This window comes from Dreissena polymorpha, chromosome 11 (genome assembly GCF_020536995.1).
Source record: "Dreissena polymorpha isolate Duluth1 chromosome 11, UMN_Dpol_1.0, whole genome shotgun sequence".
Classification (NCBI taxonomy): Eukaryota; Metazoa; Mollusca; class Bivalvia; order Myida; family Dreissenidae; genus Dreissena; species Dreissena polymorpha.
In genome coordinates, this window is record NC_068365.1 from 22,558,753 (window position 1) to 22,573,571 (window position 14,819).

General features: G+C 36.1%; 1 protein-coding gene across 1 annotated transcript in view; it reads left to right on the forward strand.

Annotated features, from left to right (window-relative positions):
- The window catches only part of LOC127851523 (iron-sulfur clusters transporter ABCB7, mitochondrial-like), a 48,819-nt gene extending 34,647 nt beyond the window's left edge, over window positions 1–14,172 (forward strand). The window contains exons 8-15 of the mRNA XM_052385348.1: window positions 424–511; window positions 1,659–1,833; window positions 2,606–2,763; window positions 4,002–4,165; window positions 7,998–8,127; window positions 9,518–9,692; window positions 11,141–11,244; window positions 12,889–14,172. Of these exons, the coding sequence (XP_052241308.1) occupies window positions 424–511; window positions 1,659–1,833; window positions 2,606–2,763; window positions 4,002–4,165; window positions 7,998–8,127; window positions 9,518–9,692; window positions 11,141–11,244; window positions 12,889–13,122 (1,228 nt within the window). The 3' untranslated portion in view covers window positions 13,123–14,172. The remainder of the gene's footprint in view (window positions 1–423; window positions 512–1,658; window positions 1,834–2,605; window positions 2,764–4,001; window positions 4,166–7,997; window positions 8,128–9,517; window positions 9,693–11,140; window positions 11,245–12,888) is intronic.
- The last annotated feature ends 647 nt before the right edge of the window (window positions 14,173–14,819 follow it).

A 14,819-nucleotide genomic window follows, 5' to 3' on the forward strand; every position in this document is an offset into this window, starting at 1 on the left:
TAAAAATGTAAATGAAATGGATTGTATGTGATGCCTGACTCAAAAATGCTGACATGACTTCATTATTATGAGTTAATTACTACAAATTCTCTAGTTATATCCTTTTACACCTTCCATATTTGTTACAAAAAGTGTAAGAAGAGAAGATGATATGTTTTGATGTCAGTATTTTATTTATTTGTTGGTCCACTTCTTATCATAAAAAAGAATATTATTACTTGTTTTTTCTTGACTCTTGAAAAGAAAGAAACTGATCTGAATGCTCTTTAATCATAATTAATATTCTGAAGAGTCCACAAATATATGTAGTATATTGAATATTAATTCGCTCATAAACTTCAAAGAATAAAAAAAAGGAATAATTGGGCCCCTGAATATTAAGGGTCAGAGCCAAGATTAAGTACTAAATTGTCATGGCTATAGGACAAAGATTCGAGTGCAGATGAACCAGGCTGAAGGAGAGGCAGGCAACAAGGCTATAGACTCCCTCATCAACTATGAAACAGTCAAGGTAGGTATCCTTGGTTTAATGCAACAGGTTATTGGGAATATGCCATGATAAAAAAATCAAATCAAAGAATATTACTACTTTATCACATGCTATACCCTGTTTCCCATGTAAATATCAGTGAATTAAAACTCATAATTTCACTGTTTCAAACAGTGAAAATTATCAGTGAAAATTATCGATAATTTTCACTGGTAACTGTGAAATGACGTCATTTTTTTCGACAAAATGACGTCATTATCCCAGCGAAATTCTTTAGTTAAACTCGTTAACAATGTATATAAACTGTGAAAAAAAGCATAAGATAAAAAGAAAATTTGTTGGATATGGTGGAATATTGATTTTAATTCACTCGTGATCATAGAAAATAAATATTTTCACTCGTGGCTGCGCCACTCGTGAAAATATTATTTTCTATGATCACTCGTGAATTAAAATCGATAATCCACCGAATCCAACAAATATCCTTTATGTTATTTTGCTGAAATGACGTTGCAATGTCAAATGACGTCTCGAAATGTAAACAACGTTCGGGATTTAATCATTATGTTTGCGTAAAAATTTATTTAATTTGCTCATTTAAAAGCATGTGATAAAAAAGATCTGACACTCGTTGTCATATCATACCATATTTTATTAAACGCGTCCAGGAAATTTGTTAGTATGCTCGCCAATGGCTCGCTTACTAACAAAATTCCTGAACTCGTTTAATAAAATATGGTATAATATGACAACTCGTGCCAGATCCTATATATATTTGTCTCATTGCTTGAGTATTTTTTTATAAAATGTATTTAGTGCCCTTTCCGCTGTTATTGTATTTTTCGTTTTAAGAGCGTCTCTTGTTAGCAAAAAACCAGTTAATGTGGAAAGTGATGCCCCTGATTAGCCTGTGCAAATTGCTCACTATTATCTGGGACATCTAAATGATTATGAATTAAGCCCCATTTTTCGCAGAAGGCTCATATTCTTTGAACAATAATTGATCATCATGATGTTCTGTGTATATTGTTCATTTAATTCTTTCTGCAATCCACTGTTGCACCAAATATTCCTCAGCAGTTTAATTTGAATGTTTGTCAGGTCTGGCCACTTAAATAATCATTTCTTTACATATTCTAGTTTGGGTTTTTTGTGTTTGATTTTTCAGTACTTCAATAATGAGAAGTATGAGGCAGAGAGGTACGACAAAATACTGGGTGTGTATGAGCAGAAGTCTGTGAAAACCTTGACCAGTCTCGCCTGGCTGAACTGGGGTCAGAACTTCATCTTCAGTGCAGGCCTCACTGCCATCATGGTCTTGGCTAGTCAGGGCATCATGGCAGGTAAATCTGACTAAGTCTTAGTAATGTGACAGGAAATGACCCTTTTTCTGATAAAACTGGGTTTATTGTGTTTGCAAACAAGACCTTTTGGCAAAACACAGACTACGTTATTGAATTGTTCTTGAATTAGAATCAGTGCATATGAAGATGAATTAAAAAATATTTGTCTCAAAATATGGCTTTGATTGGGTAACAGAAACTAGTGTTGTTGATGTGCATCTCTTCTGCAGGTACCATGACAGTGGGGGATTAGTGTTGTTGATGTGCATCTCTCCTGCAGGTACGATGACTGGGGGATTTGTGTTGTTGATGTGCATCTCTCCTGAAGGTACGATGACTGGGGGATTTGTGTTGTTGATGTGCATCTCTTCTGCAGGTACCATGACAGTGGGGGATTAGTGTTGTTGATGTGCATCTCTCCTGCAGGTACCATGACAGTGGGGGATTAGTGTTGTTGATGTGCATCTCTTCTGCAGGTTCCATGACAGTGGGGGATTAGTGTTGTTGATGTGCATCTCTCCTGCAGGTACGATGACTGGGGGATTTGTGTTGTTGATGTGCATCTCTCCTGCAGGTACAATGACTGGGGGATTTGTGTTGTTGATGTGCATCTCTCCTGCAGGTACGATGACAGTGGGGGATTTGTGTTGTTGATGTGCATCTCTCCTGCAGGTAGGATGACAGTGAGGGATTTGTGTTGTTGATGTGCATCTCTCCTGCAGGTACAATGACAGTGGGGGATTAATGTTGTTGATGTGCATCTCTCCTGCAGGTACAATGACAGTGGGGGATCTGGTGATGGTTAACGGGCTGCTGTTTCAGCTCTCCATTCCCCTCAATTTCATTGGCTCACTGTATCGGGAAGTGCGTCAGAGCTTGATCGACATGTCCACCATGTTTGACCTTCTGAAGATCAAGACAAATATTCCAGTACGTATCATATGAGGACTGTTCTGGGAAAACTGGGCTTAATGCATGTGTGTAGTGTCATCCCAGGGACAACCCTTTCCACTTTATGGAATTTTTGTTTTAAAAAAGCTTTTTTTTAGATGAAATTCCAGTCTAGGCTGATAGTGTAGTCCCTGATTAGTCTGTGCTGTCTGCACAGGCTGATCTGGTATTACACTTTAGGCACATGCATTATAAGCCCAGTTTACCCATTAGCAGTTTATATGAAAAGATTTGTATTCCATAGTAAATCTTTAGTGCTAGTAAATGTTAATATTCATTTGCTTTTGATTTTCATTGGATAAGATCAAATCTGTTGCCCCTTGTTTCAAGATGGCTTTCCCAGCAGCCCACCATTTAAGCTGCATCTAACATTTACTTGAAAATTAGATTGAACTAGAAATGTGTTTCCAAAACTTGTGTATATCAGATCAAGCTATATTCTCCTATTGTCAAAAGTGCCAATGATCAATCGAGCATTTACACAGCATTAAAAAAATAAAGAAAATTCAGTATTATTTACAATGTATTGTCTATTGTTGTTTTTGATCAAGTGAGATGCTCCATGTATTGAGATAGCATCATGCAATCTGCACAAAAATACACTTCATTTTGCATAAAAACAAATAAAAGAGGTAATAATGTATTACTTATATTTGAATGTACTTTATTTAAAAAAAGAGCCCGCTTGCTAAGTTGGTAGTAAAATACAAGTCACATGTTAAATCCTTGCCCTGCAAACAGCATGAAGCCAGAACAGCCTGTGAGTAACTTTGTTGTTTGCTGCTCATCAGTATCTTAGGGTTGGAAATGAAGCCTTTAAAACTTGAATTTAGTAAGAAAGGTCTTAAATTAAATGTATCTTTCTAAGGCACTACAAATGCGTGAAAATACGTTTCTAAATGGTAAAGGGTTAAATGTACTAAATACAAAGAACAGGGCTGGCTAGCTCAGTTGGTTTAACATTAAAATACAAGTCACATGTTTTATCCCTCACATAGCCTGATGTGTGTGGATTGATTATGAAGTCCTTGTTGCATCTATTGGCCCCAATTGTCAGTTACTAGCATAAATATAAATACTTAGCACTGGCTATAGCTCTTCTTGGCCTATGCAGATGATGGCAGAGCTGTGACTGAAGTACTGTTAAAATGGAGGGAAATAAAACTTAACATACAGTCAAGCTTGTATATTAAAATGTATAAGTGTTGCTGTTTCAGATCAAGCCAGATGCCCAGAGTCTCCAGATTGCCCCTTACAAGTCCACCATTGTGTTCGAGAATGTCAGTTTTGAGTACGTGAAGGGACAGAAGATCCTGAACAATCTCTCCTTCTCAGTCCCCTCCGGAAAGAAGGTGGCAATTGTGGGCGGCAGTGGATCCGGGTAAGATACCCGACATAAAATAGGTTTTGATTTTGTGGAGGTATTTTGAATGTCATCTTTAAAGCTTTTTATCATCATTCATGTAGGACGGCTTCAATTTCCTTTTGATTGAACATCAAATGTTGTTAAAGACAAAAGGCGATGATGTTGTTTATGAAAAAATGTTTTAAATCTAATTTATTTTGTCCTTCGTTATAACATTACTCGATTCCTCCAGAAAAAGAACACAATAATTCCTAGCAATTGATAATGTCTGATGTAATCATTTCATTTTTAGCTCACCTGAGCGATAGCTCGGGGTGAGCAATTGTGATTACTCAGCGTCCGGCGTCCGTCCGTCCGTCTGTCTGTAAACAATTTGTAAACATCTTCTTCTACTAAACCATTTAGCCAATTTCAACTAAATTTCACGTGGAGCATCCCTAGGTCATGGGACAAAAGAATTGTTAAAAAAAATTTGATCACATAACCAAGATGGCCGCCATGACCATATATGGTAAAAACCTTAAAAAATCTTCTTGTCAGAAACCGCTCATCAGATTTTCAAAAAATTTCACAGGGATGACCTTTGAAGGCTCCCCTGAAAAAGTTGTTCAAAGAAATTTGATTCGTCAAAAAACATGGCCGCAGGAGCTCGTTGAACTTTGCATGTTTATTCGTTTTTGCCTATTTTGTGAAAACTTTCAAAAATCTTCCACATTTTTTGTCCGATCCTTTCCAAATTTGCACAGTGTCTTTATATCAATGAGGACACGAACCCTACAAAAAATGAGCATTATTGGTCCATGAAGTACAGAATTACCTCCCCTTGAATTGAGAAAATGGTGTTTATGCAATAAAGTCAAAATTTTTCATCCAATTCTTTCCAAACTTGTTTATATATCAGATTAAAGAGAATAAAATTTTCTTTATTATAGTTTTTCTTTCATGAAAAGCCATAAAGGATAAGTGTTATTAATCGTTGCTTAATTAATGAAAAATGCGAATTATCGGTATTGATTTTTTTCCTGACATGCCGTCCCAGATATTAACCGCTTTCAGCTGTAGACTGTGCATCAATACATCGCCGTGTTATTGACCTGAAAAATGCATACGCAGTCGGCATTAACACCGGTCATCGAGACAAATTACTGATGTGAAAACAAATCGTACATCGTAGAGGATTAAATAAACAATTACATCTGATTAAAGATTAAAGATTGCTGCCGATTTAAATCAATTTGAGTACTTTTTGCGTATATTTGATGCCGAATGGGAAGCTGTGTTTAGACTTAAGTTGAGAAAAATGGCAACGAGATACTTGCCTGTTGGTAGCTAAAGAAACTTCAGCGTACAGTTTATAATGGGTGGCCATTCCCCGCTGTAGTCTACGGGCGGGTAGTGAACTGGTTGAGAAAAGTGGAAGCTTGTGGAAAAGCGGTTTGAGAAGTTTGTAATTATCAGTCTTGTGGGAAGAAGGCATTGCGTCTCCACGCAGAGGGCCCTTATCACATAAAGAATATAAATACCATCAAGACCAACCAGGTAGGGTTTTTATTTTTTTAAACTAACACCCCGAATTTGGTCAAATTTTCTGTTGCTAAAGTTTACTGTTTATGTTGTTTTGCATCAAAAATCGGCAAGATAGATCTAGCAAATTTGCCAATTTTTTTTTATTAATAACGTATGATTCATTGATTGTGAGCTTTTAAAACATTTTGACCTTTGAATAAAGCATAAATCAGGAAAAGAATTTTAACAGTAATTGAAAATACGATCAAATACGCCATTTTTGCTGACTGGGACAGGTCTTTTTTAGTTAAATAAAATGTTTTATTGTCCCCAACATATGAGCCCAGCAGCAAGAAATGTTATTTTTTTACTTTTTGATAAACAAATATGGGCAACCTACCGTAATCCAAATACGCCGACACCTTAATTCGACGATGTTCTATTTTTATCGATTAAATGGATGATAATTGTCTTGGAATCATTTCAAAGTAATACAGCCGAGTTTAAAATTATTATTTTGTGCTATTAAACATTCATTATTTCTTAAATTATTTGCTAAATATTGCTTCATGTAACCATTACATCGTCAAATTTGGGTCACACCAGGATACAATTATTTAGCATTCAAACAACGATTGGGATAAAAACTAGGGGAACCCATGCTGAAATTTTCAATTTTAACTGTTTAGCAGAAGCCACCATACCCAATTTTCTTTGGCGTATGTGGAGGCTTCTGGCAGCATGATTCTCTGAATATAAATGGTGACATTTGATTCTGCATTAATTAAACATGTATTATTGACTTTTTTAAAGTATTTGTGAAAAATATAATTTGTAACCACTGTTACAGGTTTTATCTGGTTCTTCAAAAGCAACACCTGCAGTCCAGTCCATGCCAGACAGAGGGTGCATGTGAATGAATTGCCTTTTGACTAACTTTGTGTTCTTTATCAAATACATGAAGATTTTTAAATATATGTGTATGTTGTTTTTTTAAGAAAATAGAATCACCAGAACAGGTACAGGCACCCTTTAAATGTGTCGAATCCAGGAGCTTCTGGGGGCCTCTGGCCCCCTTGTCCCCTGGACCCACCGAGGGCCCTGCGGCCCCCTGGCCCCAAGCTTTAAGTTCAGGATTTTCAAAATATCCAACTTTGACCCCTGCAAATGCTTTGCTAAAACTTTGGCTACAGTTTCTAAAATTTGGCTACACAAAATTCCATTTGGCTAAAATGTTGGCCACATAAATTTTTGGGCAAGAGGAGCCCTGTTTGGATTGTATTTGGGTCATCTGGGGTCAGCAACTAGGCACTAGGTCAAATAATAGAAAAACCTTGTGTAGACTATAGAGGTCACAGTTTTCATCAGATTTTATTGAAATATTATATAGTCAGAATGTTTGTCTTGTTAAAATCTGGATTGGGATTGACTTTGGGTCATCTAGGGTCAAAAACTAGGTCAGATTAAAAAAACAAACTTTTGTAGACAGTAGAGGTCACAGTTTTCATTAAATCTTTATGAAATTTGGCCAGAATATTAATCTTGATGAAATCTGGGTTGGGATTGTATTAGGGTCATCTGGGGTCAAAAACTAGGTCAAATCTTAGAAAAACTTTGTGAAGACAATAGAGGTCATAGTTTTCATATGATCTTAATGAAATATGGTCAGAATGTTTATCTTGATAATATCTGATTTTGGATCGTATATGGGTCATCTGGGGTCAAAAATTAGGTCACCGGGCAAATTCTAGTAAAACCTTGTGAAGATGAAAGAGGTCACAGTTTTCATCTCGTCTTAATGAAATTTTGTCAGAATGTATTAATTAATGAAATTTGGCTTGGGATTGTATATAGGTCTAATAAAATTTAAGTTCATGAAGCAAGGTTAGTCAGGTGAGCGATTCAGGGCCATCATGGCCCTCTTGTTAACTATTTTTTTCTGAAATTTTACTTTTACTCAACTTGACTTGACCTTGTAACACAAAGTTGTTCCATTTAAACCTTAGTCTTGGCTAATTGACCAATACATGCATGCTTGTAATATTTTACCTTAATTTCCATTACTTTTATTCTGAGAGTATACCTAAGCCAAGGCTGCTGATGATTTCTTGGGTCCTTGACATTATAATCTTGATATCAACCGAACCATGACATGGGAGCCAAAAGGGAATGAAAATTAATGCATAACAAGCAATTTCATTGTTCAATATTTTAAATGGATACACAGATTGAAATGTTAGATTTTTATTGTAGTGGTTCCTAGAGAGTAAGGGCTGGGTGTTTATCAGTAAATGATGGTATTTCTATTATCTCTATTCTAACACTGTTCTCCACTGGACAGGAAGTCCACCATTGTGAGACTCCTGTTCCGTTTCTATGACCCACTGACCGGTAGAGTGCTCATCAACAACCAGGATGTACAGAGCGTGAACCTGGACAGTGTCAGGAAGGCAATAGGTGTTGTGCCACAGGTAAGATAGCAGTCTGGCTGAATTGGTGGTTGTTTGCTCAGGTACTTTTAAAAAGAACACTGGTAATTTTATGTATACTGCAATATACCTCAGGTACAGACCACACATTTAAATGCATCCAACCGTACTTTGGGTTACGTTTTAGTAGCTATGGTACTTTGTAGCATACTTTTAAGTAGTTCCTGACCTGACAATACTTTTAAGTAGTACCTGAGCTGACAATACTTTTAAGTAGTACCTGAGCTGACAATACTTTTAGGTAGTACCTGAGCTGACAATACTTTTAGGTAGTACCTGAGCTGACAATACTTTTAAGTAGTTCCTGACCTGACAATACTTTTAAGTAGTACCTGAGCTGACAATACTTTTAGGTAGTACCTGAGCTGACAATACTTTTAAGTAGTACCTGAGCTGACAATACTTTAAAGTAGTTCCTGACCTGACAATACTTTTAAGTAGTACCTGAGCTGACAATACTTTTAAGTAGTACCTGAGCTGACAATACTTTCAAGTAGTACCTGAGCTTACAATATGTTTAAGTAGTACCTGAGCTGACAAAACTTTTAAGTAGTACCTGAGCTGACAATGCTTTTAAGTAGTACCTGAGCTGACAATACTTTTAAGTAGTACCTGAGCTGACAATACTTTTAATTAGTACCTTAGTTGACTATATTTTAAGTAGTGCATGAGCTGACAAATACCAAAGGATCAGCCATCAGTCATTCAACCAAATATATAACAATATGAATACAGTACCATTTTGAAAGTGATTTTCCTACTTTGAAATTGTATTATAATTTGTATAGAATTTTGTTGACAATTTCTGTTTTCTTTTTTTTCCAATATTAGCTTTTAAATTTTAAATAAAGATGTTTATATAAATAAAACACAAAACTATTTTACTTTTGATATTAAACTGACGTTTGGATTGTTTCCAATTCTTTTATTAACTATTTGCTCCTATAACCGGTATTTAAATTGGTCACAAAGTAAATGGGCTGAATTGGCCGTTTAAAGTTTTAAGCAACTGGGTTCTGAACTTCAGTTATGCGAGTGCCCCACATTTAAGAAGTTTTATAACATAATTATGATCAGAACCAAGTGAAAAGTAACTCGCAGTCTGTTGAGGTTTTATGCTGTTTGCTGCTCTTCAGTATCTAAGGATTGGAAATAAAGCCTTTACAAACGGAGCAAAAATACGTGGTAAAGTGTTAAGAAGGTCGGTTGTCACTATCTGGAATATATATGTGCACTAAGTTAACCAGAGAACAGTGTTCTGGTTAAATGACTGCACTTATATGACATCAACAAGTCGAATAATAAACAAACAAATAGTAACATGCAGAAAAACATCAATAACTGGTTTACAATTTTTTCATGTATTTCCCAGGACTGTGTGCTGTTCCACGACACAGTCCACAACAATATCCTCTATGGGGACCTCCTGAAGTCAAAAGAAGACGTCATTAATGCGGCCAAAATGGCTGAAATCCACAACACAATCATCACTCGATTTCCCCAGCAGTATGAGACTCAGGTTGGGGAGAGAGGACTAAAGCTGTCTGGTCAGTAATTTACACCCATTTTCCCCATATGAAGCAAAGTGAAAATGGCTTTTGCAACCAGCATAAAACCAGAACAGCCTGGGAGTAATTCGCAGGCTGTTCAGGTTTTATGCTGTTTGCTGTTCATCAGTATCTTTTTAACTTTCTAAGGGACTACAAATGTGTCAAAATATGTATCTGAGTTGTAAAGGGTTAAATAAGGCTCTTGAATAGAATGAAAGTATTGCTTTAAGCTGAACGTACCAAACACAGTTTGCTAAGTTGAAAAGTTTAAGTGTTAAAGCCACTGCAAATCAAGTATAATAAAACAGTTTATCTAGAAGACTCATTCATACATATTGGGATATAATGTTTGAGATGACACAATGAAATGGAATATGATATTTATTTAGTACTCAAGCTTTTTGTCTTGTCTTCTTGCTTGATATAGCAGTCACAATGTTTAGTTGTTTGTGCATGTGGATCTGAGATTGTCTGGACTGTAACTTCATTGTGCAAGTAAAAAAAAAACACATGATTATGTGATTGTAGACCTGTCCCCCTACCTCAAAGCACAAGGTTACTTTTTTAGGTTTAAATTCAACTTTGGCAATATAACAGCTGGTCTGGACTGTTACTTTTTATTTCATCATGCAATTTTAAAATAACTTAAAACAAATGACCACCATGAAGAGAGGGCGTGTCATGTATAATGCCTGTCTTCTGACCTCAAATATCGATGTCACACAAGAGTAAAGTTAGATTTGTCCATTAAACAGCATGTTAGACAGTAATTTTGTCATTCATCATGTGTTTATCAAATACTTACCCACCATTGTCTCCATAAGAAGATGATTCGGTGCCTATAAAATTCATCTCCAAACCTCATAAACGAATTTTGCTATAAAACAGGACTGTAAAACTTCATCATTCAGCAATCCACTGATGTGGTGAGATTGCATGTCATGTGAAACAACTGTCTCCAGTAAGGCACACACATTAGGGTCAAAGGTTATATTGGCCCATAAAACAGCTTGTTTAGGCGTTAAATAAATCATTCATCAATTATACAATCAGTTACAAAAATGTTCACATTATAGAAAAGATGTTCACTTTTTTGGCAAATGTCAATGTCTCACTAAATGCCAAAGGTCAGACATGTGTATGGTTAAGCTTATGAAAAATAGTTTCAAGCCTTATTAAGAAGGGGCTCGACATCTTGCCAAAAGGCATCTATCAGTCTTAGTTCTGGTACATCACAAAATGATGTTGTTTTCTAGCAAGTTAAAAAAAATAAATTGTTTTTCATAAAACCAAATAGGCTAATCCAAGGTGAAACTTTTATCTTTTGTTATTTTTAGTTTCAATTATGTCTTTTCTTTACTTCAGGCGTAAGTACATGTATTGCTTTACTGCATTAGCATGTGTGAACAATATTCTCCTCACAACACACATAATTTGTATTTTAGGTGGTGAAAAGCAAAGAGTTGCCATTGCCCGTGCTATAATGAAAGATCCGCCCATATTTGTGTATGATGAAGCTACCTCCTCCTTAGATACAATAACAGAACAGGTGAGAACATACGTACTGTTAAATAAATATAAATGACTAGAAAACTTGCAAGTTCTTGCAATAAACCACTGCGTTTGTCTGAAGGGTCCATGGAAGGTGAGTGGCAGCAACTTTCTTATGGAATAATCAATACTGTTTAACATGGGACAAATGCAAGTCTGTCATTTTAGCTGCATAGTTTGAAAATGGGTCTCATGGCCCATGCGACCAGTGTAGCTCCAGACAAGCCTGCGCATCCATGCAGTCTAGTCTGGAGCTATCCTGTCCAAAAATAAGACTTTACAGCAAACAAGGTAGCACATGACCAGACTTCGCAACACTGCAAGCTGGTCTGAGCCACCCTGGCCCCATGTGGCATAAAACTAATTTTTTAGCTCTGCTGTTTCGGAGAAAACCCGAGGTATTGTCATAGCCGGCTTGTCGTGTCCGTGTCTGTCGTCGTGTCGTCCGCGTTGTGCTAAAACCTTAACATTTAATGAAGGTTTTTAACATTGGCTCTAAAATCAAAGTGCTTCTACCTACAACTTTGAAACTTCACATGTAGCTTCACCTCGATGAGTTCTACACGCCACACCCATTTTTGGGTCTCCAGGTCAAAAGTCCAGGTCACTGTGACCTCTAAAAAAAATATAAAAAATCTCAAGCTTTCGCAGCCGAGCGTGGCACCCGTTATGCGGTGCTCTTGTTGCAAGATGCGGTCTATTTAATTAAGATTTTCCTGCATTGCCTGTGTGTCAACATTATTGCTTATTAGTGCTCAAACGGGTACCTGAAAAATCCGAATCTGTGGGTCAAAAAAATACCCGCAGATTCTGGTCAAAGTTTTTTGCGAACGATACCGGTTCGGATCGCAAGCTACGAAGTACAAGATATCATGTTGGACGTGTAGTCAAATCATCTCTTTTAAACAACTTAAAACAAGTGAAGTAAATCACACCCTTTATCAGTTAAAGAAGTGTTGTTATTACAAATAGTTATAAATGAATAGAAGTGACGCACCAAAAGCGTAAATGTCGAGTTTAGTTTGTTATTCAGATCCCAAAATGGCAACATTAAAAAAAACGAAACTTGTATTATAAAATAAATTGACTTCAAATTATAAAATGCAGTTAGAGTTGACGGTGAAAGTTATTTTGTCTTCTCTCCTCAAAATAAGACAAGCTTTATTTTTGCATTACAGATTGTTTTTCCTGTACATGCACTTTGATCCTTATTCCAAGTAATACTTGCATTTGCTGATTTAGTTAAAAAATGTTGTGTAAACTTAATAAATACTTTTATTATCTGACCTGACCCGACCATAATTTTCTCGGGTATTTGAATTTTGACCCGCTGACCTGACACGAAGAATATTTTTGATCCGTGTGAGTCCTATTGCTTATCATATGCTGGAGCTTTTCAGCTGATATTGATTTACCGGAAGGCAAACTAAACAAACAATGATAGACCTAGTGAAATATATGCAGGGAATCAGCATTACTACTATATATGTAATATTTTCTGAAAGCACTTTTTTTGTTTGATTCTACCTTTTTATTAATTCTTTAATGTCACATAATACAAAATCAATCAGATAGCTTCGAAAGCAATTGAGATTCCTTTTACAAATGGCTAGATCTGGAATATGTTTCTATATTTTTGCAGAACATATTGAATGCTCTTCGAAGTGTGACCAAAGGTAGGACCACCCTTGTGATAGCTCATCGCCTTTCAACAGTTGTTGATGCTGATGAGATCATCGTGTTGGAATGTGGGACAGTGGCAGAAAGAGGCACCCATTTGGAACTCTTGGAGAAACCAGACAGCATTTACAAAAATTTATGGGAAAAACAGCGTTATGTTAATGCCAAAAATGATATCGCAATTAATATTAAGTAATTATATTACCATGAATATTAAGTTATGATTTTAGACCAATTTGTTTTCTCACATAATCTAAATTGTTCGGCTGGGAAAAAAAATCAAATTTGTTGTAATCCTCTGCCAATGGCGGAGGGCTATAGAATTGGTATTGTCGGTCAGTCTGTCTGTCATTTTGTCCATCAGTCTGTCACACATTTTTTATGGTTAAATCTCTGAACCTATAAAGGTAAAGGTAAAAGATAAAGGCATGCTTTTATAGTCTGATTACTCACTATGATTAAATCGACTTTGACATTTACCCCCTGATCACTGGAATTTAAGTCGTCCGTTTACATATGGCGCCAAAGGCAGCCACAGCACATTGACTTATTTTCCTCACAGGTACCCATTTATACACCTGGGTGGAGAGGAGCAAGCGTGGGATTAATTTTTTGCTCAGAAAAATCCAGTGCCCTGAGCGGGATTCGAACCAGGGACCTTCCGATCCCTATACCAGCATCCTACCACTAGACCACTGTCCCCACAAAGTATACAAGTAGTCATATATATGTCAATATGGAGAAGTGCTATGCACAAGAACCATAAGCATTCGCTTTTGCCCATTGTTATATCTTTCATATGACTTAGTTCATTAACATAATGGATAACTTAATTTACACATTTATAATTAAGGAATATATTTTTCCTTTTACAATTAAACAGAATTAAAGTTAAGAAGAACTTAACAAAATACTTTAGTGTTTATGAGAAGTTAAAGGGACCTATTATTTTCTAATACATGTAGTTTAATCGCAAAGATTAAGGCAGATTTCATTCTTTCAAATCACATTGATAGAAATTGATATTTATTCAAGCTCATCATGGCTGATGCTTTAAAGTTACAAGTGATGACATTGGATTGAAATTAAAAAAGTAAGATATGTGAATATTTTCCTCTAAAGGTGAATCCAGCCGCTCAACTCTCCTCATGCTCATTTGCATTAACAATAAGTTAGTAATCTTTATGAGGGAATATTTTGATATTGCATTGATTGTATTGTAAAGCAATAAAAAATATATTATGTATCGGTATTCTTCTTTTTGCTATAAGCTTTTGCTCAGTAATAAACTACATAGCTTTGGAATTTGCTGTTTTTCTCTACTACATGTGAAGACTTTGTGAGCACAAAAAGTATTACCGGTGAAAGAAGGGACAAAATGAGCTGCATAATGTGGTCTTTTTCCATATACGGCAACTGAAGCTCCAGACCAGCCTGCGCATAAGCACAGTCTGGTCAGGAGCTACCCTGTCCGCTATACAGTCACACATGTGTTTGTGGTCTAAATAAACAATAGTGCAGCTCCTGACTAGACTATGAGCAAGCTGGTACGGAGCTACATTGGCAGCATATGGCATAAGACACATATTCACATGACTTGACTCATAAGTCTCTGTATTGCTCATCTGAGTTCTCTGCATCAACTCAGCTTAAAAAAGAAATTGCAAATTCTAAAGTTAGGAGGTGAACTGGACCCCAAGTCGTCAATTATGGACCTTGCATCCATGTGTTTTGCTGGGTGATTACTTAATTAGGATAATTAAATTAATAAATACCGCTGTGATTGTTTCAATGTAAACTTATTATCAGGCATGGTTTTAAACCTGAAAAAAATGCACATTGTATTCCACACATGAAAATAACACCAAAGGCCAAGTTTGAAAATTGTGTTGT